At 60.4% G+C, this 26,343-nt stretch overlaps 3 protein-coding genes across 3 annotated transcripts; 2 read left to right on the top strand and 1 right to left on the bottom strand.

Moving 5' to 3' along the window:
• The first annotated feature begins 985 nt into the window (after nucleotides 1-985).
• YBX2 (Y-box binding protein 2) lies at nucleotides 986-6,416 on the top strand. The gene is made up of 9 exons (XM_045490214.1): nucleotides 986-1,274; nucleotides 1,870-1,933; nucleotides 3,314-3,347; nucleotides 4,209-4,298; nucleotides 4,573-4,857; nucleotides 5,001-5,104; nucleotides 5,395-5,572; nucleotides 5,884-5,968; nucleotides 6,052-6,416. Exons 1-8 carry the CDS (start codon nucleotides 1,010-1,012, stop codon nucleotides 5,932-5,934), a joined length of 1,071 nt encoding a protein of 356 aa, XP_045346170.1. The 5' UTR covers nucleotides 986-1,009; the 3' UTR covers nucleotides 5,935-5,968; nucleotides 6,052-6,416.
• Nucleotides 6,417-6,732: 316 nt separating this feature from the next.
• On the bottom strand, nucleotides 6,733-12,900 carry SLC2A4 (solute carrier family 2 member 4). The gene is made up of 11 exons (XM_045490213.1): nucleotides 12,617-12,900; nucleotides 11,128-11,244; nucleotides 10,839-11,011; nucleotides 10,627-10,751; nucleotides 10,393-10,508; nucleotides 10,128-10,290; nucleotides 9,803-9,990; nucleotides 9,526-9,630; nucleotides 9,311-9,412; nucleotides 8,408-8,611; nucleotides 6,733-7,931 (listed from the first exon to the last, which is right to left on the bottom strand). Exons 1-11 carry the CDS (start codon nucleotides 12,647-12,649, stop codon nucleotides 7,725-7,727), a joined length of 1,533 nt encoding a protein of 510 aa, XP_045346169.1. The 5' UTR covers nucleotides 12,650-12,900; the 3' UTR covers nucleotides 6,733-7,724.
• Nucleotides 12,901-23,826: 10,926 nt separating this feature from the next.
• CLDN7 (claudin 7) lies at nucleotides 23,827-26,096 on the top strand. Its single transcript, XM_045490203.1, has 4 exons — nucleotides 23,827-24,521; nucleotides 25,270-25,434; nucleotides 25,547-25,631; nucleotides 25,727-26,096. Exons 1-4 carry the CDS (start codon nucleotides 24,299-24,301, stop codon nucleotides 25,887-25,889), a joined length of 636 nt encoding a protein of 211 aa, XP_045346159.1. The 5' UTR covers nucleotides 23,827-24,298; the 3' UTR covers nucleotides 25,890-26,096.
• Nucleotides 26,097-26,343: the final 247 nt, after the last annotated feature.

Below are 26,343 nucleotides of genomic sequence, written 5' to 3'. Positions count from 1 at the left end.
CAAAAACGCCCCGAGAAAAGGAAAGGATGAAGTGATGGTGAGGAGTGATAGGTCAGCCGGTACTTGAAAAGGTCGCTCTGCAAATCACGGAGGTGCGTTCTAGGTGGCGGCAGGGGCAGGTGCAGGCAAAGAAGGAAGGCGGGGAAGCTGCGGGGAGCCGGACGTCACGGCGGCGACGGTCCTTGGGGAGGCCGGGGAGGCCTGGAAAGGGCTCGGGGGAGCTCTCTCCTTTAGGGCGCTGACTGCGCGGACAACGGAGTCGTGCATTCCACTCTCCGCGCGTCCCACCTCAAAAATAAAAGTGGGAGCAGTTGCGAGCTGGGAGAGTCGTTCTTCCGCGGCGCCTGGAGGCTCGCTCGGCGGGCGGGGACCCCGGCCCGGGGCGTGCGGGGCATCCCCCGGGCCGGGAGGAGGCGGTGTGCGGGCACGTGCCGTCTCGAGGGCGGAGATGAGCGGTGCGGCGCGCAGCCAGAGCGGAGGCTGCGGGCGCCGGCCGCGCACCCCGGTCGTCAGGGGCAACCCCGAAGCTGCGCCCCCCGCCCCGCCCTGCGCGCACAGGCCAGGTGGCGGTTGGGGCGCGACCAGCCCGTTTGATTTCCCGCGGCCGGTGGAAAGGGGCGGAGGGGGAGGGGAAAGGGGCCGTCGGCCAATGGGCTGGGGCGGGGAGGTCACGTGACGGCCTCGGGGCGGGGCCCAGGTGTACTTACGAGGTGGCGAGCCCGGGTCTCGGCCTCCTTGCGAAGCCCGGGAGGCGTGGCCGGCGTGCGGGCCGGGGCGGGGGGCTGCTCCGCTGGGATTGGCCCGGGGGCTGTAGGCGGGGCCTGCGCGCGCCGCGGCTGCGGGCTGCGATTGGCCTCGTCCCGGGGCCCGCTGCCGGCGTGCGGGCGAGGCTCGGGGCGCGAGGACTGAGCGGGGCGACGGGTTTGCGAGCCGGGGGGGAGGGGCCGGGGCGGTGGCGGCGGCGGAGGAGGCGGTGGCGGCGGCGGGGGCCGGTACTGGACCCGGCGGGATGAGCGAGGCGGAGGCGGCAGCAGTGGCGACCGCGGCGACGGTGCCCGCGACGGCGGCAGGGGTGGTAGCGGTGGTGGTACCGGTGCCCGCGGGGGAGCCACAGAAAGCAGGCGGCGGGGCAGGCGGCGGGGTCGGAGCCGCCTCGGGCCCCGCTGCCGGGACCCCCTCGGCGCAGGGTCCCCGCACCCCGGGCAACCCGGCGACGGCAGCCTCGGGGACCCCCGCGCCCCCGGCCCGGAGTCAGGCGGACAAGCCGGTGCTGGGTGAGGGGGGGCGCGTGCCAGAGCGGCTCTGAGGGTGTCGACGGGCTGGGGGAGGAGTGTCGTGGAGCCCACAGAACCCAGAAAGCCGAAGGCGGGCCTGGCCCCGGAGGCTCAAAGGACTAGCTGGGCTGGGGGCAGCTGACCCAAGCGTGTTCCCCTGGTGGGAAGTCCTGCCGCGCCTCCCTGGCACAAGGGCGCGGTGGGTAGGTCCAGCTAGGGTCCGGGGCACGTCCCCGCGGCGGGAGCCTTGGCCTGGTTGACTCAGCCCGGGCAGCAGGTGCGCTAGGAACCCCTAGGGCAGGACTTGGTGGGCCTGGTGAGTACCTAGTTCTAGGTGAAGGACCCGGATTTGTAGCTCACGAGGAACAGGACGTCGGGATGGAAAGGTCATGAAAGCCTGAGCCCTGTTGTAAGGGCGCTTCAGTTTGGGGGAACCGGGTCAGGATTGCCTTGAAGCCACTGGGCGAAACTGGTGGCTTCAAGTGGAGCTTCATAGGTCGTGGGGAGGTAGTTTGGATCTGGAGTGCCTCCAAACTGAGTCCAACTCTCTCTCTTCCCCCCATCTTCTTGTCCCCACTGCGCTTCTGCCTGGCAGCGATCCAGGTCCTGGGCACCGTCAAGTGGTTCAACGTCCGGAACGGTTACGGATTCATCAACAGGTATCTGAGCACCCCAGGTGTGTGTGGGGGGGTGGGGGTGGGGGGACGCGTGTTTTCCAGACTGGCCTGTGGGGCTGGACACCTTCCCAGCCCCGTCTCTACCCCTGCCGAGGCACGTGGTTGCAGCGTCCAGCTGACGCTGATTGAAAGTCTTTAACCACAGCACAAACGTGGGCGGGATGGAGCTGCCTCGGAATCTTCAAGGGCAGCAGAGAGTTAATGATCTAGGAACTTGGCCAACCTGGCTCCGGGCCTCCCGCTGCTCGTCTGTCTCACCTTGTGCTTTGGTTTGCTTCACCTCTGGGGCCGAATGTACCTGCTGTCTGCGCCTCGGGGCTCGGGGCTGGAGTCCTCACTCGTTTCCCGTGCAGGGCGGCTCCCAGCACGGTCCCCTGACTCACCGCCCTTAGAAAGGGCTGCTGGCTCATTTGAATCCCCCACCTGACGGGCCGGGGACGGAGGCCGGTGCCGGCTGGGGGCTGGGGCCCAGGCAGGAAGCCAGCCCCCGAAGACGGAGGCGGCTGCTGCTGCTTCTCTTCGGTTGGGCTGCTGGGAGCGACTGTGGTGGCTGATTGTGAGCAGAGCCAGGTCTCCCCCAGCGGGCCCTTCCCCAGCCCGGGCACCCTGCCCAGCCCAGCCCTCCTGGGAGGCCCCAGTTCCCTCTTAGCACGCTGACCTTTGTACAGATCCAAGTGCTTTAAAGCTAGAACATTCGATCTAGGGAAGGATCCCTCCCTAATTCTGGAAACTGAGGACTCCCGGGAGGTTCTGAAGGAAAACCTTTGCGTTCTCCCCTCCCCGCCGTGGGATGCTAGGCTAAACTGGGGTAACGGGCGAGCAGGCAGAGAGAAGGATCGAGTATGATCTTGTTTCTCACCCTTGGTCCCTGGGTGTGTTGAGTGGGGGCCTGACCCTGGGGTTCCCCTCTGGGCTGAGGGCGAGAATAAAGTCTTGGGGATGTTCAGAGCAGGCTCTTGACAAGTTGTCCCCTTCTCAGACATATTCTGCTCCTCCGCCCGCACCCCACCTTCCTCCTTGACTGTAGGAGGGAAGACACGGGGATTTTCCAGCCGGGACGGGGGTTGGAACAGAGGGGGTGCTGGCCAGGGACAGTTACACCCAGTCCTGCCAGGTCCTACGGTGCCCCTGGGGTGGAGGGTTGCGTCCTCGGCAGGTAAGAGCTGGCCCAGCTTCTTCAAGGTGACTTTGCACCCCCTCCCCCCGCCCTTACAAAGCCCAGCCTTTTCAGGGAGGTTTTTGGAGCTTCCAGCTCCTGTCCCCCCAAGAGGCCAGGGGATGCTGGCCTGCTGCTTTGAGGAACAGGCAGCTGGGGAGGCCTCACCAAGGTCACCCCCCCTAATGACCCCTCCTGTTCTGCAGGAATGACACCAAGGAGGATGTCTTTGTTCACCAGGTAAGTGCTGGGCCGTCTTTGGGTGGGGGGAGAACCCACCCTCTCCTGGAAGGCCTGTGCCATAATCCTTAGCCGCACACAGCGTTTCTCCTGCCTTCCCCTCGCACAGCGTGCCCCGCAGGAAATGGTCCCCCTCCACCCGCCTCAGGTGCCTGTGTTAACCACCACGGGCCCCACTTGTGTCAGGGTGTCTTTGTGAGAAGCAGCTTGTTGCCCTCTGGTCACGGCATGCTCACTACCTACATCGGGACGCGTTGACACAAGAAGGAATCCTAGGCAGTGATCAGAGGCAAAGGACACAGGCTAGCGATACTTGGGTGCGCTGGTTCTCAAAGTGCGGGCCCCGCGGCAGCAGCATCACCTGGCGGCCAGATTCTCGGGCCCCACCCCAGACGTGCCGAATCAGTCAGGCTCGGGGGAGGAGCCCGCCCACCTGTTGTAACGAGCTCTCCAGGTGATGCTGATGCGGCCCCAGTTTGAGAACCGCTGCCGTGGCGGCCGGAGCTCCCAGGTAAGAGGCGCGGCGCGTTTTACCCACTTTGCCACTTCGGACGCCTCCGCTGTGTGTTCTGCCTGGAGTTCCAGTCTCTGGCCTCCCTTTCGGAAACCCCTGCGGGGCGAAGGGAGGAGGGAGTGCGCCCTGGGGCGGTGCTGAGGGCACAGGCTGCCGGGAGGCCCTAGTTGGCGGCTTCTCCCCCGCTAAGCTGGGCCTGCCTCCGCGCCCACCCTGCGGCCCTGCCACGAGGAAGGAAGGTGCTGAAGACCGAGAAATGGGGTGGCGGACCCGGCGGGGGTGGGGGGAGGGGGGAGGGAGGCCGCGGGCCCGCTGCCCTCACCTTCCCGTGGCCTTTCCCCTCCCAGACGGCCATTAAAAGAAACAACCCCAGGAAGTTCCTGCGCAGCGTGGGCGACGGGGAGACGGTGGAGTTCGATGTCGTGGAGGGAGAGAAGGTTCGGGCGGCGGCGGCGGGGGACGGGGCCCGTTAGCCCGGGGCCTCCAGACCGCATGCCTGCCCCGCACCCGGTGACCTCCGGGCTTCTCCGTCCTGCACCCAGCACTTGCCGGCGTCTGTCGTCCGGCCCCCACCCCACGAGGGTCCGGGAGCCGCTCTTTCCTTCCCCGGGGGAGGCAGGAGCCGGAGGGAAGCGGGACGCGGGGAAGGAGGTTCGCGACCGCGTGTGGCTGGGCCAGGGTCTCACGGCGCGCTCCCCGCCCCCTCCCCAGGGCGCCGAAGCTGCGAACGTAACTGGGCCGGGGGGCGTGCCAGTCAAGGGCAGCCGCTACGCCCCCAACCGACGCCGGTTCCGCCGCTTCATCCCCCGGCCGCGCCCGGCCGCCCCGCCGCCCATGGTGGCCGAGGCCCCGTCGGGCGGGACGGAGCCGGGCAGCGAAGGGGAGCGCGCTGAGGACTCCGGGCAGAGGCCCAGGCGGCGGCGCCCGCCCCCCTTCTTCTACCGACGGCGCTTTGTGAGAGGCCCTCGGCCTCCCAACCAGCAGCAGCCTACGGAGGTGAGGGGGCCTGGGGACGTGGAAGCCGCTACCACCCCGGGAAGGGCGCCCGCGAGAACGGAGACCCCCGGAGGGCTGGGAAGGGCCGCCGGCGCCCGGCGCCCTCGTTCCCCAGGCTCCCCCAGGCCTTCGTGTGTTCCTAGGGCACCGATGGGGTGGAGCCCAAAGAGACAGCCCCACTGGAGGGGGACCAACAGCAGGGAGACGAGCGGGTCCCCCCACCCAGATTCCGGCCTAGGTACCGAAGGTGAGCGTCCCTCTCTGGGGCTGTCTTCCCTCTGCTGTCCGGCATTGGGCCCTCCCGGGAAGGGGGAAGAGCCAAGTTCTAGGAGAATCTGGAGCTGGCGGTGAGGGGCTGGCAGCTCCGTGATGGCTGATAAGGGGCCCGGTGGGGGAGGGTGTTGGAAGCCTGGCTCCTGGGGCTGGGGCGCCGGATGGGGAGGCACCACTGTCCCCCTCTGCTGGGGGAGCCCCGGGAGGGAGGTGGGGCACACTGGGTCCCCGCTCCCCCCACGGCCCCCCTGCTCCTCTCCCCAGGCCTTTCCGCCCCAGGCCGCCCCAGCAGCCTACCACAGAAGGTGGGGATGGTGAGACCAAGCCCAGCCAGGGCCCCGCGAACGGGTCTCGGCCCGAGCCCCAGCGCCCACGAAACCGGCCCTACTTCCAGCGGCGGCGGCAGCAGCCGCCCGGACCCAGGCAGCCCGCAGCCCCGGAGGTGAGCCCCTGGGCCACTTGGGGGGTGGGGGGCAGGTAAGAGAAGAGGCTGAGGCCCACTCACCCTCTTTCCCTTCCCCCTCACCCAGCCCCACCCCCCACCTGAACCAGAGGGCCCAGACTGCAAGCCCCCCCATCCTCCAGGCCCCGCAGCCCAGGTGCCCCCCCCCCCAACCCCAAGCCCCTGCAGACCCCTCTCTTGCGCTGCTTGGAGCCACTGCGGCCGCTCGTGGGTGCGAGCTGGGGAGGAGCGGAAAGAAAAAGGGTGCGAGAAGGCTGGGGTCGGGGGCTGACCGCCCCTGTTCTCTCTAGACCTCAGCCCCCATCAACAGTGGGGAGCCCCCCACCACCATACTGGAGTGACCCCAACTCGAAGGACACGTAGAGCTACCATCTGGTGAGCCGCGGCCCCGGCGCCGGGCGGTGGGGCGCTGTGCCTGAGGAGTCCCCACTCGCGATTTACCCGTTTCTCTCTCTCAGGTTATCTGCCAGTTTTTCCAACTGCCCTGTACCCCCCCCAACACCCCCTCCCCCCTTCCCCCAGTTCCTGACATCCAAACAGCGGCTTTCCCCTTTTCCTTGAGACTCAGGAGGGCCAAAACAACCGCCTTTTGCTTTCTCTCCCTCCCACCGTGGGTGGAGGGAAGGGACCCAGCCTTCTTGTTCAGAGGCCCCACCGCCCTCCCCTGAATCAGGCTGAGAAGGAACCAGCCGGCCCTTCCCTCCTCCTGGTTGTTTCCTTTCCCACCCAGTTTATTTTTCGTCTCCCTTCCAGCCCGTCCCTCTGAAGCCATTTTATGAACCGTCATGTACCACCTGAGCCTCCAGTAAAAACGAAAACAGGCTTTTCTGTGGTCTTGTCTCTGCCTCTTTTCTGTGGAGAATCACTGCTAAGGCCTTGAGCCCTCCTCCTGGCGTCTCTGGCCCCTGTGAGAGTCCCTTTCCCATCTGTAACCTGGGGCTGGTGTGTCTCCTGCAGGATGAATGGTCTGGAAAGTCCTGAGAGCAGCTCTGGCACTTTCAGCTCCAACTTACTGCTCATTCGCCGCCGATAAGAGCAATGACTGGGGGCGCCCAGCAGGCTCGGTGTGGAGCGTGTGACTCTTGATCTCAGGGCCATGGGTTCAGTCCCCATGTCGGGTGTGTGTTTTGTGTTTTTTAAAACCATGAGTAGAAACAAGTGGGGGCGGAGTGACTGCCTCTGGAGGATTCTTTGGCCTTGAGCTAAGGCAGGGCGAGAGAGACAGCGGGGGGAAGGGGAGCTGTGCTCGCTGTCCAGCCGGTCCTCGGGCACCCCCACAACAGGACGCGCGTCTCGTACGGCGACTTTATGTCTGCATCTCCCATATACACGTCGTACAACAGACCTTTGGTTCCTTCTCCCTGCCCCTTTTCCAAACATATACAAAAATATCGAAAGGCTCCTCCCACCCCGTTTACAGGCCGCCTTTCAAATTCCTCTTTCCCTTAGTTGGTCAAACGCTTGTGGGTACAACACCCTTCGGGACGGGAGAAGAGACCAGAGCAGGGCCCCCTCTCCCCGCGCGTTGGCCCGTGCTCCCCTCTTGCCCCAGAAGGTTGGGCCCAGAGGGCTGAGCCTGCCAGGAGAGGGGAACGTAGGCCCTGGGAGGGGTCGAAACCGGACCCGCTTGGCCCAGAGTCTATGAGGCAAGAACTCAGAGCAAAGTGCCAGAGGAGGAGGGCGAGTCCGAGGTGGCAGGGGCCACGGCTCCGGTCCTCTCTGCTTCAGTCTGCCCACTAAACAGTCCCCGGGCCTCCCCTCCCTGCAGCCCCCCTTCTCTAGCAAGGGAGCCACAGTCTTCTGGAACTGAGGGTGGGCCAGGCCCAGGAGGTGGGGGGTGGGTGGGGTGGGCCACGGAGGAAGGAGGGGGCGAGACAGGAGAACGGCCCACCCTGACGGCCACAGCCTAATCACACCACATCAATAATCCACGAGTCACACGAGGGGAATGAGGCGTTGCCAAGACTGCCCTTCCCTCCAGCTTCCCGACCCCCCCGCCCCCCCAGGCTGCAGGGGTTCCTCCGCCCTGGAAGTAACAGGGAAGAGAGGGTTAAAGTGCACAGGTGAGGAGGGGGTCTGGGTGGGGGTGGGGGTGGGCGAGAGCACGGCCCTCGCGCCCCTGCCAGGCCCCTCAGTCATTCTCATCGTCCGGCCCCAAGTACTCCAGTTCCGTGCTGGGCTTCACCTCCTGCTCTAAGAGAGAGGGCGTCCGGCGGAAGTCGGCAGAGATCTGGTCAAATGTCCGGCCTCGGGTCTCAGGCACTCTCAGGAAGGTGAAGGTGAAAAAGCAGAGCAGAAGGACCGCGAACAGAAGGAAGACGTACGGACCCATCGCCTCCTGGACAGGCGGAGGAAGAGGTGTTGGCGGAGGGGAGGGCGGGGGGGGGGGGGTGCTACACACACAGCAGGTGGTTCCTTCGTGGGGGCAGGGGGAACAACCAGGAATGAGAATGGACGGAGGAAAGGATTCTCCGTTCCCCAGCCTCTCTCGGAATTTTCCGCCGTCTTTACCATGGTGAGGGCCAGAGCGTTTCCGCTCAGCTGGGATCCCCAGCCACCTGCAGTGTGGACGTGACGCTGGGCGCGTTACTCTGCAGTTCTGCCACAGCTCGGAGGCCCTTCTGTCGTGACCCCTTCAGCTCCCTTGTCTCCTTCGACTCTAGTGGAGCGGGTGGTCTTCAGGGCCCACGTGGTCCACCAAAGCGACCCTGGGGTCGGGGTTGGGGGTGGGGCTGGAGGAAGCAAGGGGGCTGGCGGGGACCTGCCCCACCCTGGCCTCCCGGGTGGGAGGTGGGACGGGGGCAGGGCACCTACCGCTATGTACTGGAAACCCATGCCGATGATGAAGTTGCACGTCCAGTTGGAGAAACCAGCCACGGCCATGGCCGCCGGGCGGGGGCCCTGGCTGAACAGCTCAGCCACGATGAACCAGGGGATGGGCCCAGGGCCAATCTCAAAGAATGCCACAAAGCCAAAGATGGCCACGATGGAGACGTAGCTCATGGCTGGAACCCGCTCCTGGGGGACGGGCAAGGAGAGGAAGGAATTCAGGTCCCGTCTTTCTGGATCTTCCTTTGCTCTCAGTGGAGAGAACTGACATCTACCCCTCCCAGCAGCTCACGGAAGAGCCTGCCACCCTAAGTGAGAACAGGTCTTGGAGCATTTGTGACCACTGACAGCCAGCTGGCTGCCCAACTGCTACTCCATTCAGGGCAGAGAGAATGTTCTACGTTCTCCGCTATCAAGGTGGTCGCTTCTCCGGGCGCCTGGGTGGCTCAGTCCGTTAAGCGTCTGACTCTTCATTTCGACCCAGGTCGTGATCTCATGGTTCTGTGGGTTCGAGCCCCGCATTGGGCTCTGCACGGACAGCGTGGAGCCTGCTGGGGATTCTCTCTCTCCCTCTCGCTCTGCCCTTCCCCTGCTTGCGCTCTCTCTCCCTCTCTCTCTCAAAAAAAAAAAAAAAAAGAAGAAAAGAAAAGCTAGTTGGTTCTCTCTCGGTTCTCAAACTGGGTCCTTAGGAATTGTTGTTCCTAAAACTAGACAGTGGCTCTCCTCCCTGGCTGCCAGGGTTCTGCCTGAGCTTCCTCCCAGAGAGAAAGGGGTGCAGGAACATAGGGGAACGTGGACCATGGTCCTGGCCCGAGGCTGGCCCCAGAGCTCCTCGGGGCGGTGCCCTCGGGCTGGGCCGCTGGCTCCCTCCCCCTCCCCAGGCCTCACCAGCAGCAGCAAAGCTATGGTCATCAAGATGGCACAGCCACACATCCCCGCCAGGCCCAGGAGGTGGAGGGTCCGACGCCCCGCGCGCTCTACCAAGAACACCTGCGAGGAAGAGTCACGGCTTGGCAGGGGGCCTCCGGGCACAGGAGTGGGAGGGACTGGGCGGGTGGGGGCCAGTGGGGGACACGAAGGCGATGGTGGGCGCCCACAGTTACCGAGACCAAGGTGAAGACCGTGTTGACCACGCCGGCCCCTATGGTGGCGTAGGCTGGCCGTCCTACCCCTGCTGTCTCGAAGATGCTGGTTGAATAGTAGAACACCTAGGAGCGGGGGAGAAGAGAAGGCGATGGCAGGGGTGTCCCTCTCCCCCCTGGTGGCCACACCAAGCCCGACCGACCCGAGTTTGAACACAGGGAGCCTGCGCCCTTCTTCTCCCCTCCTCTTGGGCCGGGCCCCGACCCCTGCCCTTCCCGGAGGCTGCGGCTCGCGTACAGCGTTGATGCCCGAGAGCTGCTGACTCAGCTGCAGCACGACAGCGATGGCCAGGGGCTGCCGGTGGGTGCGGCTGCCCAGGAGCTGGAGCAGGGACAGCGGCCGCTCACGCTCCAGCTTCCGCTTCTCCTCCTTCAGCTCAGCCAGCGCTCCAGACACGTCAGCCCAGCCGGTGAGGCGCTTCAGGCCTGGGGGCGAGGAGGGTGGGGCCTGAGAGGGAGGGCGGGCGGGGAGGGGGGCTGGGAGGGCACCAGGGAGGGCAGGGAGGGGGACCTGGGGGGGGGGGCCTGGGAGGGCGGCCGAGCAAGGTGGGGCACAGGCTCACTCTTTCTGGCCGGCCCCTCCAGGTTCCGGCTGATGTAGAGGTAGCGGGGGCTTTCGGGGCACAGGGGCAGTAGGACCAGCTGCAGGAGGGCAGGCAGCACCGTGATGCCCAGCAGTAGTGGCCACAGGGTGGCCGTGCCCAGCATGGACTCCAAGCCCAGCACCTGAGGAACGAGGGTGGGAAACGGGACAGGCCATTCAGCCCGGAGCCCCACCCAGCCCCCCGCCCCCCCCGCCTAGCCACTCATAAGGCCTGGCCCAGTCACCTGGGCGATCAGAATGCCAATGACGATGGCCAGTTGGTTGAGCGTCCCCAAGGCGCCCCGCAAGTGAGTGGGGGCGATCTCCCCCACGTACATGGGCACCAGCCCCGACGTGAGCCCTGGGCAGAGGGAAGAAGACAGGGCTGAGGGCAGCTGGCCACTCCCCCCTGCAGGCTCAGTGATGGTGAACGGACAAGATAGCAGGGCACTGGGCAGGGCCATGGCGCCCGTCGGTACCTGAGTAGGCGCCAATGAGGAACCGTCCGAGAATGAGCATCTCGTAGGACGCAGCAGCATTGGCCAGGCCCATGAGGGTGCCCCCCAGCACCGCCAGGATGTTGTTGACCAGCATGCCCCTCTTCCTGACGGGCAAAGAGTGGGGCTGGAAGTTAGGGTGCCATGCTGTGACCCCTGGTCCTGTCCCTCACCCCTGCCCTCCAGGCCCATACCTTCCCAGCCACTGAGAGACGACACCAATGAGGAAAGAGGAGATCATGCCGCCCACAGAAAAGATGGCCACAGACAGAGCCCAGAGGGTGGTGAGGGTGCCTGGCGGGATGGAGCTGGGTCCCTCCGGCCCCTGCCTCCCCAGCCACGTCTCATTGTAGCTCTGTTCAATCACCTGGGGGGACAGCGTAAGAGTGACTGCCTGCAGAGGCGTCTCCCTCTGCTGTCCCTTGCCGTCCCCTGCCCTCCTTGTTTAGACAGTCCACACCCTGCCAGCCACAGACCCCTCACCTTCTGCGGGGCATTGATGACCCCAATGTTATAGCCAAACTGGAGGGAGCCAAGCACAGCAGAGAACACGGCGAGGACCAGGGTCCCAGTTACTCGCTGCCGTGGGGGCTCCCCGTCCTGGGTAGGCAGAAGAACAGACAAGGCATGTCACACAGAATCATGCTTCCTTTCTTTCCTCCAGGGGCCCGGGCCCAGCCGGAGCTTTAAGATGCTGGGTTCTATCCAACATGTTGGGTGAGGGAAACTGGGCCATATTAGGAATAGAGCAAAGATCTCAGTGTAAACAGTAGTAGGAAGAACCCAACAGTGATCAGCCATGAAAAAGAAAAAAAAAAAAAAAAAACAAACAAAAAACCAAAACTGGGTCTTTGGGTCCAGCAAGCTGAGAAATGTTTGAGGACCTCGGGCCTCACCATTCCTCTGTGACCTTGGGACAGGCTTGGCCTGAAGACTTGAGTTGGAATTTGGGTGACCTTGGGTGAGTCCCTTCCCCACTCTGAGCCTAGGTTTCCACTGGGTTGTGAGGGGGGGGGGGGGCGGGTAGGGGTGATGTTGCCTGCTTTGCCTACCTGTCAGTAAAAGTCAGAAAGTCAAAGTCAAGTGTTAACAGTATTCCGGACACTGCTGGGTTGATAAAGCGAAGCGGGCCTTATTATCCGCCTCTGCCCTCTTTCCTCTCCCCCTCTGGGGACTCCCTCAGCGGGCTCCCGGAGGCGCCCAACAGGCTCAACAAAAGACAATTCCAAAAAGGACATCGCGGTCATTCCTCCCCGCACATGGCCCTTGGGGTGGCCTTCTCTGTCTCCGCCCCGGCCTCCCTCCCCCCTCCAGGCTCCGACGAAGGGCGGGGGGCCGTGCCCGGCTTCTGCCTGGGGGAGCCAGGCCCAGGGGATGGGGGCGGGAAGGTGGTGTGAGGGGCGGTGGCGGTGATGGCCGCTCGCTGGCGGTACGGAGTGTCTCTAAGCGGAAACCTGAGCTGGGGAGGGGGGGGGCTGACACTCCCCTCAGCCCCTCCACCAACCGTGGGGCTGAGGGAAAGTTCAGCGTCCTGGAGGACGGCCAGGGGTGGGGGTGGGGGCCCACGGAGAGCCTCCGGTCCTCGAAAAACTTCCCGAGGGAGCTGGGACAGACGGACAGCTCCAGGAGGGCACGGCTCGCCTGGATCTGCTTTCTCAAGCTGGATCGAGGGCAGGGTGTCCCCGATCCCGGCGCAGCGCGCCTCGTACTGGAGAAGGGAGCGAACCCTGGACTCGGGAAATCCAGTGGTGGCCCGTGTCCCCGAACTGTCCCCGAGACCCACTCAGCCTCTTGGAAGGACTGGAATCCGACAGTCACGGGTTGCCCCGCAGGGGTATAAATAGCCAGGCCCCCACCCCTCCCCCCCCCCGCGCCTGCGCAGGGACCGCCCCCTAGCTGACCCCAAAGGCGACCCCAGCCCGAGTAAAGAGGGCCCTGTGCCCCCGTCCCGCCCCCTCATGCTGAACCCTACTTCGGAGCCGATCTGTTGGAACCCCGACGGCATCTTGTCTCAAGAACCGGAGGCGCAGGAGCAGCAGTTAATGGGGAGGCGACTGGGGGGTCGGCGGTCCCGGCCTGGCGGGCCGAGGGCGCGGGGCGACGGGCGTCCCGGAGCGACCGCGCGGAGGGCGAGCCTGGCGGGACCCACTGCCGCGAGCCAAGGATGCAGAGGGCGGCAGGGCTCCCCGGGATCTGGCGCAGCGGGGCTGGGGGGAGAGACCCGAAGAGCCCCCGCAGCCCCCACGGGCCACGCCCTTCGCAGCACCCATTGGCCAGGAGCCCGCACACCCCAGAAGGCCACGCCCCTCCCTAAGCCTTGTGTTCAGAATTTGGCACCGGGGAGCGGGTGGGGCCGGCGAGACCACGCCTCCCCGACGTGCCCGACGGGACACGCCCCGCGGGTTCCCGCCCGCCTCCCGCGGGCAAGTTTGGAGACCCGGTCCCAGGACACAGCGGCCCCGCCCCGCCGCGTGCGGAGACTCCGCCCCGCAGGCAGGGTTGGGGCCGAAGAGGCGACTTGGGTGCCCTGCGCCGCGGGTTGGGACCGCGGGGTCCGGGAGGAGGGGATGCGGCAGGTAGGCTGGCCGGGGAGAGAAGTCTGGCGGCCCGACGCAGCGCGCGCGAGGTGGCGCGCGGGGTGGCTGGGGAGCAATGGCCTGGAGTAACCCCCCCGCGGCTATTTTTAGCTCTCACGTTGGGAGATGCCAAATGTCAGGTCCCGGGTGTCCCGGCCTGTCCCGGGCGGGGGAGGGCAGGGAGATGGAGCCTTAAAGGGTCCGAGACGCGCTTCCCACGCGGGGACGGCCCGGGTGTGGGGGGGGGGGACAGGAAATTCCGCTCCTAGAGGGTGGCGTGTGTGGGCCTGGAGGTCCTCCTTCCGTGCACCCCTGCACCTATCTGGCCCTCCCCCTACACCCGTTCCGCACACTGGCTCCTGGAGGCGGCCTGAGGGACAGCTGTTCACACCAGTCACGCCACCAGCCTGAGGTTCCCGAGCCGCCACCAGTGTGCCGGCCGCGTGGACGACTTGGACACGCTCTCCAGAGGCCGCTCCGGGTCTGAACCCCCAGCCAGGAGGGCGCGACCTAGTGTTGGCGCGCCGCGCGTTCCGCGGAACGCGCGGCGCAGCCCTCGGGTCCCCGAAGCGCGGGGCTGTAGCGCCACCTGCGGGGCGAGCGAGGATCCGCAGCGGATCCGGGCACAGTCGTCTCTGGCCCCCTGTCCCTCCCCGGTCCGCCCCCGAAAGGCTTCGTTACATCCAGCCCAGGCCTCCTTCGGGAGCTCCGGACCCCAGTATTCAGCTACCGCCTGCGCCGGACGGCTCGCATCATCAGCATGCCCACACCCGCTCTTCCTTCTGACCTCTTCATCCCAGTGGATGGTCCCGTTGGCCACCCTGTCACTCCTGGGGGAATCCCGGAGGTCCTGCTTGCTTCCTCCTCCCTTGCCCCTTCCCCTCCTCCCCTTCCCGCCTCCCGCCTTTATCCAGTGCGTTACCAGTTTTGGTGCGCTGACCTCCTAAATTCACATTCATCAGATTTTCTCCACCTGCCTTGCTGCCGCCTTGGTCCAGACCACCATTAACCTCCTGCTCCTTACTTTCCCTGCCGCGGAGGGCGGCGTTCAAGGCAAAAAGTTCAACCTCATCACTCCTGCCCCAAACTCTCTGGTTCCTTGTTGCCCCCACGTCAAATTCAAACCCCTTTTCAGAGTGAAAACTCCTGCTTTTCTTATCTCTGCCTCACCTTCCCTTCTTTTCCCTCGTGTTCTAGGCAATACCTAACCCCTTGGTGGTGGTTGTTGTTTTTAAGCTTATTGATTTATTTTGAGAGAGTGAGCACAAGTGGGGCAGGGGCAGAGAAAGAGAGGCAGAGAGAGAATCCCAAGCAGGCTCTGAATTGTCAGTGCAGAGCCCATAGGGGGGCTGGAACTCACAGACCAGGAGATCATGACCTGAGCCGAAATTGGATGCTTAACCCACTGAGCCACCCAGGGGCCCGATACCTGACTCCTTGTACCCAGAACACATGGTGTCATTTCTATCCTGAGTGCCTTTGCTGTACGAATCTCTCAATCTGGAAAACCAGAAGACTCCTGTTCACCCTTCAAAAAATGCCCACCTCCTCTCTGAAACCTTTCTTGGCCTTCCTCTGGGGGGCGGGGGTAGAGAAAGAAAGCCCCGTGTCCCCAGCGTAGTAGATTGTCATTTGTTTTCTTCCCTCTGTACTTAAGCCTTGAGCATAGAAGTTCACCTTGTTTCCCTCTGTGCTCCCAGCACCCAGCCTTAGTGGCGGGCACTCAGTACATGTTGGATGAATGAATGAATGAATGAATGAATGAATGAATGTCTGGCCCTATGGCCAAGAGCACAGGCTGGAGAGCCGGCGCAAAAGAGGGAACTATCAGGGGATTGGCTCCACCTATCTGGCCAAGGGGGCATAGATGAAGAACTAAAATGTCAACATTGAGGAGTACCAATCCTTTAGGAGCCAAAAGGAGCTGAGGCCATTGATGGAAGCAGGGAAGGGCCAATGAGGAACCAGGGACTCGGGGATGCTACAAGGGGAGGAGGGGAAAAGCCAAGCAAGGTGCCTAGAACAGAGGGGTTAAAGGGGGGTGCAGACTGGGGGCAGATGGAAAGTCAGTGTAGCAGGTGAGGTTCTGGGCTCTGTTCTACGAGGGCACATTCCTGCTCTCATTCAGATGCTGCGTTTCCGATGCTTCTCAGCGACCCTTCTAGACAAGAGAGAAGTCAGGAGAGCTGGGAGGGAGAAAGAAAGGTGGCCTGGAAGGTGAGCAAGGGGTTGTTGATAGAAGATGGAAGGAGAGGAGAGACACATGACATGGCGGGGCGGGGGGGGGGCTTTACATCGGAGCGCACATGCGCGTGTGCGTGCGTGCATGTGTGTGTGTGTGTGTGTGTGTCTTGCTTCTTGACACACAGCCATAGCCCTTCCCAAACTCTGCCCTCTGCCACGGGGAGTTCATCCCTGCAGGCTTTTGTTTCCAAAGCTCCTGTGACCACTGCCTTCTGGCTGGGTTCAGCCCGTGATGGGTAAGCGATGGAGGTGGGAGGGGGCAGGAGAAAGCCAGGATGCCCCCGCCCCCGCCACACACACACACACACACACACACACACACACTACCTTCCGCTCCTACTTCACAGGACCATTTGGCTTCCAGTTTCTGGAAGGCAACCTGGATTCCCGAGCTTCAGCAATGCCGTCTCCCCTGTTCGCTCCTTCGCTGCATTTTGTCTATAGATCAGGGTCTGAGGTGCAGAGGATTGAATTAATGACACAGTTCTTGGTGCATTGTCTGTGTTGATTGATGTCTTGTTTTTATTTTATTTTGAAATGTTTATCTTTACTTTTGAGAGAGAGAGAGAGCGTGCGTTCGAGCAGGGGAGGGGCAGAGAGAGAGGGGAACAGAGGGTCTGAAGCAGGCTCCAGGCTCCGAGCTGTCAGCACAGAGCCTGATGCGGGGCTTGAACTCACGAACTGTGAGATCATGACCTGAGCCCAAGTTGGATGCTCAACCCACTGAGCCACCCAGACGCCCCATACGTCTTGTTTTCATTTTATTTTTTTTTAATTTTTTTTTCAACGTTTATTTATTTTTGGGACAGAGAGAGACAGAGCATGAACGGGGGAGGGGCAGAGAGAGAGGGAGACACAGAATCGGAAACAGGCTCTAGGCTCTGAGCCATCAGCCCAGAGCCTGACGCGGGGCTCGAACTCCCGGACCGCGAGATCGTGACCTGGCTGAAGTCGGACGCTTAACCGACTGCGCCACCCAGGCGCCCCTTGTTTTCATTTTAAAAGCTATTCTCTTTTGGGGCGTCTGGCTGGCTCAGTTGGTATAGTATGTGACTCTTGATCTCAGGGTTGTGAGTTCAAGCCCCACGTTGGGCATAGAGCTTACTTAAAAAAAAAAAAAGGAAAACAAAACTTCTTTTGGATTCACAACCCATTTCCCTTTGTCCTCCCTCAAAAGGCAGCCATTCCAATGCATTTCATGCTCACTTGTGTTTGTGCTCTTGCAAAACATCAGTTGTTTTCTGTGCAAACATTTCTTTATTTTTATTTTTATTTTTTGACAAATCCTATTTTATTATTTATTTTATTTTATTTTTTATTTTCTTAAACTTACATCCAAAGTAGTTAGCATATGGTGCAGCAATGATTTCAAGAGTAGATTCCCTAATGCCCCTCCCCTACTTAGCCCATTCCCCCCCAACACCCCCTCCAGCAACCCTCAGTTTGTTCTCCATATTTCTGAGTCTCTCCTGTTTTGCCCCTCTCCCTGTTTTTATATTATTTTGGCTTCCCTTCCCTGTGTTCATCTGTTCTGTCTTAAAGTCCTCATATGAGTGAAGTCGTATGATTTTTGTCTTTCTCTGATTTCACCTAGCATAAGACCCTCCAGTTCCATCCACGTAGTTGCCAATGGCAACATTTCCTTCTTTTTGATTGCCGAGTAATACTCCATTGTATGTATATACCGCATCTTCTTTATCCATTCATCCATCGATGGACATTTGGGCTCTTTCCAGACTTTGGCTATTGTCGATAGTGCTGCTGTAAACATGGGGGTGCATGTGTCCCTTCGAAACAGCACACCTGTCCCCCGTGGATAAATGCCTAGTGGTGCAATTACTGGGTCGTAGGGTAGTTCTATTTTTAGCTTTTTGAGGAACCTCCATGCTGTTTTCCAGAGTGGCTGTACCAGCTGGCATTCCCGCAAACATTTCTAATTTATGTAAATAGCATCTTGTTATATATTTCATTCTGATCCTACTTACTGACCATAAGCACTATGTTTTTCCTTTTTAGTTTATTTATTTTGAGAGAGAGAGAGAGAGAGAGAGTGTGTGTGTGTGTGTGTGTGAGAGAGAGAGAGAGAACACGAGTGGGGGAGGGATAGAGAGAGAGAGAGAGAGAGAGAGAGAGAATCCCAAGCAGGCTCCCTGCGGTCAGTACAGAGCCCCACTCGGGACTCGATGACCTGAGCCAAAATGACGAGTCCCATGCTTAACCGACTGAGCCCCCCAGGTGCCCTTGTAAGCACCATGGTTTCCATCCTCCTTCATGCTCTGTCTGATGCGTGGGGGCTCCACGGTGTCACTCACGCCACGTGTAGTTGCTCGAGGTCCCGCTGATGAACACCCATGTCACCTGCGGTTCCCAAACGCAACAAAAGAATGTGTCAACGCACATTTCCTACCCGGCTTGTTACCGCTTCCTGTGAGAACTTCTCTGGGAGAGACATCGCTGCCTATCCGTATGTCTATTATTAATTATATCTGTCTACACAAGTGGAATTTCTGAGTCATAGGGCATTCTTATACCTACTTTGACTAAGTACTACCAGCTTGCTCCGAAGACTGACTGTCCCAGGCTCCGCGTCCATCAGCAGTGGGAGAGGCTTCTGTTACCGCCCCAGCCTCTCAGCAAACGGCTAGATGCAGCACAGTTAGGAGTATGGACCCTGGGGAGCGCCTGGGGGGCTCAGTTGGTTGAGCGCCTGACCTCGGCTCAGGTCTTGATCTCAAGGTCTGTGAGTTCGAGCCCCGCGTCGGGCTCTGTGCCGACAGCTCAGAGCCTGGAGCCTGCTTCGGATCCTGTGTCCCCCTTTCTCTCTGCCCCTCCCGGGCTCATGCTCTGTCTCTCTCTCTCAAAAACAAATACACATGAACAACAACAAAAAAAAGTATGGACTCTGGGCTCACACTCCCTGAGTTTGAGTGCCCTTACCAACTTGCTAACTTTGCCCTTGGGAAAGTTACCTAAGCTCTTTGTGTCTTATATACCTCATCTGTAAAACGAGAAGGGAGATAATAATAGCATCTACATTTTAGGGTTTTAATGAAGGGGAATAATGGAACACTCATATGGTGCTTAGAGTAGATCGAACCCAGTTATGTTTTTTTTTTTTTAACAGCTTTTTTGAGGTATAATTCACAAACAATAAACTGCACATATTTCAAATGTACAATGTACAATTTGGTAAGTTTTGACCGATGTCCACACCCATGAAACCATCCCCGTCATCAAGATAGTGGACATATCCATCATCCCCCGGGGTTTCCTTTACCTCTTTGTAATCCCTCCCTACAGCCCTTTCCACCCACCCCTGTAGGCAGCCAGTGCCAGTCTTTCTAGCACACTTTGCATTTTCTGGAATTTTATGCAAATGGAGACATACAGGATGTATGGGGGGGGGTCTGGCTTCTTTCGCTACGTAATTATTTTGAGATTCATCCATACTGTTGTGTATCTCAAGAGTTCATTCCTTTTTGGGGCGCCTGGGTGGCTCAGTCGGTTAAGTGTCCGACTCTTGGTTTCGGCTCAGGTCATGATTTCCCCGTTTGAGAGTTTGAGCTCTGAATCAGACTCTGCTGACAGTGAGGAGCCTGCTTGGGATTCTTGCTATCTTCCTCTCTGTCTGCCCCTCCTCCGTTCACGCTCACGCTCTCTCTAAATAAATATTTTTTTAATTGGATTTTACTGGTAATATATAAAATGATTTATTCTGGAGACAACTGATGTCTTTATAATGTGAAGTCACCGCATTTATAAGCGCAGGGGCTGTTTCTCTATTCTTCCCAGTTATCTATGTCCTTTATTTGAATTCAACTGTTTTTTTCTCCCACTGAGGTCTTGTCAATACTTGGTTAATTCCTAGGCGCTTTATAATTTTGATGCAAATCGAATGTTATTTTACATTGTATTTTCCAGTTGGTTATTACTGGTGTAGTAAAATGCTAGCAATTTGTTTTGTTTTGTTTTTTGTAGCTGCATCTCGCATACAGCAACCTTGCTGAAACTAATTACTGATAGTGTCTCTCGATTCTATTCCCTTTTTTTTTTTTTTTTTTTTTAAGGGAGAGAGATAAGGAGCAGGGAGGAGGGGAGGAGAGAGAGGGAGACAGAATCCCAAGCAGAACGTGCTGTCAGCGCAGAACCTGACGCGGGGCTCGAACCCACAAACCGTGATTTCACGACCTGAGCCGAAATCAAGAGTTGCATACTCAACCAGCCGAGCTGAGCCCCCCGGGCGCCCCTCTATTCACTTTTCTAAGGATACAGTTATAACATCTGCAAATCAGTTTTTTTTTTTAATTTTTTTTTTAATGTTTATTTATTTTTGAGACAGAGAGAGACAGAGCATGAACGAGGGAGGGTCAGAGAGAGAGGGAGACACAGAATCTGAAGCAGGCTCCAGGCTCTGAGCCATCAGCACAGAGCCTGACACGGGGCTCGAACTCACGGACCGCGAGATCATGACCTGAGCTGAAGTCGGTCGCTTAACTGACTGAGCCACCCAGGCGCCCCTGCAAATCAGTTTTATTTTGTCCCTTTCAATCATTGCACCACCTCCTTCTTTTATTTCTTTGTAGTAGCAATCAAGACCTCCAGAACTTGGTCCAAACAAAAGCGGTAACAGTGACTTTCTTTATCCTTTTCCCGAGAATAAAAGAGGGGAGCCTGATACTTTTTCACGAGGTATAAGAACGTCCTTTCTAATCTTTGTTGGCTAGAAGTTCTTGTCATCAGCAGGTGTTGAACCTCATCTTTCTCTTCCGGCGGTCCCAGGCCCCTCCCAGCCGACCAGCTCATTTTCCCAGGTATCTCGCTCCCTTCTCTTCGTGGAGAGAGACCTCCACACCATCCACCCCCCAGTTTTCCACTAACGCCCAAGCCTTTTGCGTTTACTCTTCTTACGACCCAATTTACATCCGGGCTCGAACACCTAAAGCACTCTCGTGCAAATACCTCAAACTCCTTCCTCTCCTTGGCAAAATCCCAACCGTGGTCAAGTCCAATCATCCGTCTGCTTGCTCCTTGTACCCAACTGTTTACTGGAGGCTACCAGAGCAAAACAGCCACAGTGATGCTGCCTGGCCACGCTTTACGTCGGTGGCTCTTAGCCGGGACCCATTTTGCCCCTCTCGTCACCCCGACAGCCGACAACGTCTGGAGCCATTTTGGATTGTCACCTTGGGGCTCAGCGGAGGGCTCTCCTGGCATCTAATCAATAGAAGTCAAAGATGTTATGCTAAATATCCTATAATGAACAGGACAGTCACCTGCAACAAAGAGTTATCCGGCCCCAAATGTCAATGGTGCTGAGGTTGAGAGATCTTGCTTTAAACTTAGTACCACAGGAGCACCTGGGTGGCTCAGTTGGTTAAGTGCCTGATTTGGGCTCAGGTCATGATCTCACGGTTTGTGGGGTCGAGCCCCACGTCGGGCTCTGGGCCGACAGCTCAGAGCCTGCGTCCTGTTTTGGATTCTCTGTCTCCCTCTCTCTCTGCCCGTCTCCTGCTCACATTCCGTCTCTCCGAAAAATAATTAAACATTAAAGACAGTTAAAAAAAAGAAACGAATACTACAAAATCGCAAAGGGGCAATCCACACAGGGTCTCTCGGCCCTTTCCACTTTCTTCACCCAACATGGTTTTCTCTTGGCTGGTTCCTTGCTGGTCACTTCCTAGAAAGGTCTCCCTCCAGTGGACCCAACCTCATCACATTGCCCTGTTTTATTGCCTTGAAAACATGCGCCATCTTGTTTATGTCTTTATTGTCTGCTTCCTCCCTCTAGCATCCGAGTGACAGGAGGGCAGGGTCCTCATCTGGGTCGTGCCAGCTGTACGTCCGGAGCAACGTCTGGAGGCATTTATACGGGCCCTCGGGAAATAGTTGTCGAACCAGTGGATGAAAATATCGTTAATTTGTAGTTTATTTTTTCATTCATTCATCAAATATTTATTGGCGATAAACCCGGACGCATCGACAGCGGAAGACTGACACTGAGTAAACAGGCACACGAGTAAATAGTTTCTGTGATAAGTCGTGCAGTTAAAGCACCGAGTAGCGGTGAGTGAGCACATCCACCGAGGGATATGACTCAGTCTGGGGCGGGGTGGTCAGGTCAGGCTTCCCAGGAGAAGCGAGACTCCAGCTGATTGCTGAAGGATGAGTCGGATGCGTCGGTTAGCAGGGTAGAGGAAGGAGGGGAGGGGACAGGGACAAGAGCATCCAGGCGTAGAGAACAGAGTGTGTGAAGGAAAGTAGTAAAAAAGATACACGTCGGGAGCGGAGAGAGGGCTCGTATGGCCGAGGCACAGTCCGGCGAGCCACACACGGCATTTATTTTGCCAAGCCCAGTGTACCAACACTGGAGCGAGGAGAGACTTTGGAGGCTTTTAAGGATTTTGTTTTATTTTTATTTTTTTAAGTGTATTTATTGCGAGAGAGAGCGAGAGACAGAGAGAGAGAGTGCGCGCGCGCGCATGCACGGGCGCCCGGGAACGAGTAGGGGAGGGGCAGAGAGAGAGAGGATCAGGCTCAGCGCCGTCAGCTCAGAGCCCGGCACGGGGCTCGAGCTCACGAACCGTGAGATCAGGCCCTGAGCCAAAATCAGACACTTAACCAACTGAGCCACCCAGGTGCCCCCTGCTTTAAGGATTTTAAGCAGAAAGTAACTGGGACCCAAGTCTGAAACAGACAAACCAGTTCACTTCCGGGGAATAGATTTCAAAAGGACCAGCGGGGACACGGGGCTGTCGGTTTGGAGGCAGCTGGGGTGGGCAGGCAAGAGGCAGACGTGGCGGGTCGGCCTGAGGTGTGGCAGTGAGCTTGCACACAAGCTGGATATACTTCCGTAATGAGAAACGTAACATTTTGGAGCTGGAAAGCACCTTAAAAAAAAACAAAAAAAAATAAAAAAACACAACCAACTCGGGGCACCTGGGTGGCTCAGTTGGTTGGGCTTCTGACTCCCGATTTTGGCTTAAGTCACGATCTCACTCTTGTGGGTTTGAGCCACATCGAGCTCTGGGCTGACAGTGTGGAGCCTGCTTGGGATTCTCTCTCTCTCTCTCTCTCTCAAAAGAAATTGTAAGAAAAAAAGATAGGTTAAAAAAAAAAAAAAAACAACAACACCTCACCATGAATCAAAAAGGGAGAGCCTTACAGAGAAATGTTTGAGAGGAGGAAGAAAAATGGGAAATGTGGGAGAGTGGAGGGAAAAAAATAGACATGGAGAGGGGGCTGGAAACATGTGGGTCTGGGAGCGGAGAGGTGGGTGGGGAGGACTCCGGGCAAGGGGGCAGCGGAGTGGCGCTGCGGGGCGCCGGGGCAGGGAAGGGGCTGGGAGGGAGACTCCCGAGGGAGGAAGCCCTGCATGACGCGGAGAGGGTGCACAGAGTCAGGTCCAGGCTCAGAAGGAAGGAAAGGGAAATGCGTGTAAGACGGGAGGGAAGGAGAAAGTGGAGCACAGGTTTGGAAAGTCTCCAAGGGAAGGGAGCGACAGGTGTGGCCAAGAATGTCACCTAGGCCTGACCCCGCTCCCCACCCTCTGCTGACTTCTGGCCTCAGTGCTTTCTTCCTTCTGCTCGGAAGGACCCTCGTCGCAGGTGGGGGATAGTGACCCCCTAGAGGTGGGGTGCCAAGGGTCCAGGCGGGTCAGGGATAGGGATTGGAATGGACAGCCAAGAAGACGGGGCTGTGGAGGCCGGGGCCTGGGAGCCAGGTGTCAGCTGGAGGGCGGGATAGGAGGGTGGCGGCCAGGGGGCACGGGGCGTCGGGGTGCTGCTGGGCCGGTGGTTCTGGGAATGCAGACTCCAAGGAGGCTGCTGAAGGGGGGCAGTTCTGAGGGACTGGAGCTAGGGTTCCCCAAGGTGGGGACGCTTAGGAGAGCCGACTGAAGAAAAGGAAGAGAGCAGAGGGGTGGGGACGAAAGTAGGGCAGGACAAAGAGCGCCTAGAGTAGAAACCAAGAGTCCCAGCGGAGGGGAGGGGGGGGGGGGGCGGAGCCGAGGGGCCCAGGGCGTCCCCCCGGCTCTGGGGCCGCAGTATCCCAGGCGCACCTGCCGGGGAGAGGAGAAGGGGCATCCCGCTGCCCAGGGAAGTCCAGTCTGGAGGGGCTGACTCCAAGCTGGGAACTCCAGAGAAGCCGCCGCCTCCTCCCTACCCGCAATCCAAGCCGGGCAGGAGAAGGGGCGTGACCCTGGGGCTCAGGTTTCTTCCTCTTCACCTGGGCAAGGAGGGGTGGGGGCCAGGACTTCCGGCTCAGGTGAGTGTCCCTTCGGTGACGTCAGGTCACCCTCGGCCGCCCTCCGGTCCCGCCTCCCCCCCCCGCGCTCCCGGTGCCCGCGGGGGCGCGCCCCTGACGCCCTACATATACTCAGGTGCGCCGCACCTGTCCGCCCGCACCTGCCCGCTCACCGCCGAGCCACCGGGCACTGCAGCCTCAGGCCGACAGCCCAGGGCACTTTGGGGGCTTCCAGTACCCAGGACCGCGCGCACACCGCCCTCCGCCTTTCGTCTGGGTAGGGTCGCGGAGATCGCCGGAGGGGACCGCCTGGCCTACGCGGGATCGCTTTTTCGACCACCAGTCCCCGGGCGTGGCCTGATCCTTCTGTGAGACCCTTGCCCCCCCCGGAAGGATCGATTTGTGTGTGTGTGTGTGTGGTTTTTTTTTTGTTTTTTTGGTGTTGTTCTCGAGTGACAAAAAGATCTGCAGTCACTTGACCCCAAACTTCTCTTCGGGTGACTCGTCTCTTTCTGTGGGGCTGCCCCCCCAGGTGGGTTTGCTTTACCGCAGGGTCGCCCGCCCGGCGTCCCCAGGCTCTTCCGAGGGCGAAGATGGCCAATTCGGGCCTGCAGCTGCTGGGCTTTGCCTTGGCCCTGCTGGGCTGGGTGGGCCTGGTGGCGTCCACCGCCATCCCGCAGTGGCAGATGAGCTCGTACGCGGGCGACAACATCATCACGGCCCAGGCCATGTACAAGGGGCTGTGGATGGACTGCGTCACGCAGAGCACCGGCATGATGAGCTGCAAGATGTACGACTCGGTGCTCGCCCTGCCGGGTAAGGCCGCGGGGCCGACGGGGCGGACGCGCCCGGGAACGAGGGCGCCGGGCGGGGTGCGGGGCAAGGGCGCGAGGCCCGACGCCCGGGGTTGCCGGGGTGCAGGACGCGGAAGCGGCCGGACCGGGCCGGGGGCGGGGTGGTGGGGGCTGCACGCCGGCTGCGGGGCCCCCCCCCCCCCGCCCCCGGCCGAGCCTCCCCGGGTCTCGGCGCCCGGCGGCCCAGCCCCCTCTAGGCCTCTCCTACCCCCGCCGCCCTGCGCGGCTGGCGGCCTCCGTCTCCCGCCCTTTTCTCTCGGACAAAAGGCGGCGCGGGGCGGAGGGCGCTGGGTCCGCGGAGGAGCCGTGCGCGCCGTCAGACGAGGGCCGCCGCCTGCGGCCTGTAATCTTATCGGCCGATTAGCCGAAGCCACAGAGCCGGTGGCCGCGATAGTGGGGGTCAGGGCTGGGCCGCGGGCCGAGCTCTGCGGCCCGTGCGGGGGCTCCGGCCGCCGCCGCCGCCGCCGCCGCCCCTCTCCGCGGGCCCCTTCCTCCCTGCCCCCCCTCTCCCCAGCCGGGGCGGTTTCGCCGAAACCCTCGCGCCCCGGGCGGGTCCTAGGGCAGAAGGAGGGCGGGGCGGAGCGGCAAGGCCGCGGAGCCGGGACGGGGCGGGATCCACCGGGCGCTGCGCGGGGCTTGGACGCCCAAGGGGCCCCAGCCCAGCGACCCGCGTTTCCAGGAATGAGGGCGTCCTTCCCCCTTCCCCGCAGCGGCCATACAGGCCACCCGAGCCCTCATGGTGGTGTCCCTGGTGCTGGGCTTCCTGGCCATGTTCGTGGCCACGATGGGCATGAAGTGTACAAGCTGCGGGGGAGACGACAAGGTGAAGAAGGCCCGGATAGCCATGACCGGAGGCATCGTTTTCATCGTGGCAGGTGAGCAGCAGGCCCGAGGAGGGCCCAGCGCCTCTCTTCTCCAATCGTAGCGTGGAGGCGTGCAAGGTGCCGGCCTGGGGCCTCCTAACATGCCAGTCTTTCTTTCCCCCAGGTCTTGCTGCCTTGGTAGCTTGTTCCTGGTATGGCCACCAGATTGTCACAGACTTTTATAACCCGTTGGTCCCCATGAATCTGAAGTAAGTATGGGAGCCCGGCCTCCTAAAGGGGCGACAGTTCCGGACCCCCCTGCAGGAAAGGCAGCGTGTCTGACCCTAGCCCCCTCTCTCCGTAGGTACGAGTTCGGTCCTGCCATCTTCATTGGCTGGGCGGGGTCGGCTCTGGTCATCCTGGGAGGCGCCCTGCTCTCTTGCTCCTGTCCCGGGAGTGAGAGCAAAGCTGGGTACCGCGCACCCCGCTCCTACCCCAAGCCCAACTCTGCCAAGGAGTATGTGTGAGCCGGGGGCCCCCTGGCCCGGCCTGGCAGCCTGTGGTGTGCCCGGGGACCTGAACCGGCCTGGGGCAGAGCTCGGCCTGGGGCAGAGCCCGCCACCCCGCCGCCCCGCCCGCGCACCTTGTACAGTTCCCCCGAGGGGGTTGGGTGAGGGACGCAAAAAGAGGAGGGTGTGTTTTTTGTACAGGAATAAAACCGTATGTTTTGGAAAGGAGGCTTTTTTTCCCTCCCCCTTCAGGGTCTCTGCTTTCTTTCAACCCAGATCCTTGCAGGGAACCCGGAACCTTTAAGTGTACCTGCTTCAGTTTAAAACAACACACCCTGAGCGCTATCGGTGTGCAAGGCCCTCCCTGTGGCACCGTTGTCACTTGGGCCCCAACGCTAGTGACTCTCCAAGACTCAGGTGCCTGGCTTCCCTGCCTCTTCCCACGCAGTCCCTCCCACTGCCAACTCCCGCT

This window comes from Leopardus geoffroyi, chromosome E1, assembly GCF_018350155.1.
Source record: "Leopardus geoffroyi isolate Oge1 chromosome E1, O.geoffroyi_Oge1_pat1.0, whole genome shotgun sequence".
Classification (NCBI taxonomy): domain Eukaryota; kingdom Metazoa; phylum Chordata; class Mammalia; order Carnivora; family Felidae; genus Leopardus; species Leopardus geoffroyi.
Note: the sequence above shows the minus strand (reverse complement) of the source record. Positions and strands in the feature narration are given on the sequence as shown.

Coding starts and splice junctions, on each gene's coding strand:
- SLC2A4 (XM_045490213.1), bottom strand. CDS start 12,649: ATGCCGTCGGGGTTCCAACAGATCGGCTCCGAA. Junction 11,245..12,616: donor TCCAACAGATCGGCTCCGAA/GTAGGGTTCAGC, acceptor CTGCCTACCCAG/GACGGGGAGCCCCCACGGCA. Junction 10,291..10,392: donor TTGGCATTCTGATCGCCCAG/GTGACTGGGCCA, acceptor CTCGTTCCTCAG/GTGCTGGGCTTGGAGTCCAT.
- YBX2 (XM_045490214.1), top strand. CDS start 1,010: ATGAGCGAGGCGGAGGCGGCAGCAGTGGCGACCGCGGCGACGGTGCCC. Junction 1,934..3,313: donor GGTTACGGATTCATCAACAG/GTATCTGAGCAC, acceptor CCTGTTCTGCAG/GAATGACACCAAGGAGGATG. Junction 4,299..4,572: donor ATGTCGTGGAGGGAGAGAAG/GTTCGGGCGGCG, acceptor CCCCCTCCCCAG/GGCGCCGAAGCTGCGAACGT.
- CLDN7 (XM_045490203.1), top strand. CDS start 24,299: ATGGCCAATTCGGGCCTGCAGCTGCTGGGCTTTGCCTTGGCCCTGCTG. Junction 25,435..25,546: donor CATCGTTTTCATCGTGGCAG/GTGAGCAGCAGG, acceptor TCTTTCCCCCAG/GTCTTGCTGCCTTGGTAGCT. Junction 25,632..25,726: donor TTGGTCCCCATGAATCTGAA/GTAAGTATGGGA, acceptor CTCTCTCCGTAG/GTACGAGTTCGGTCCTGCCA.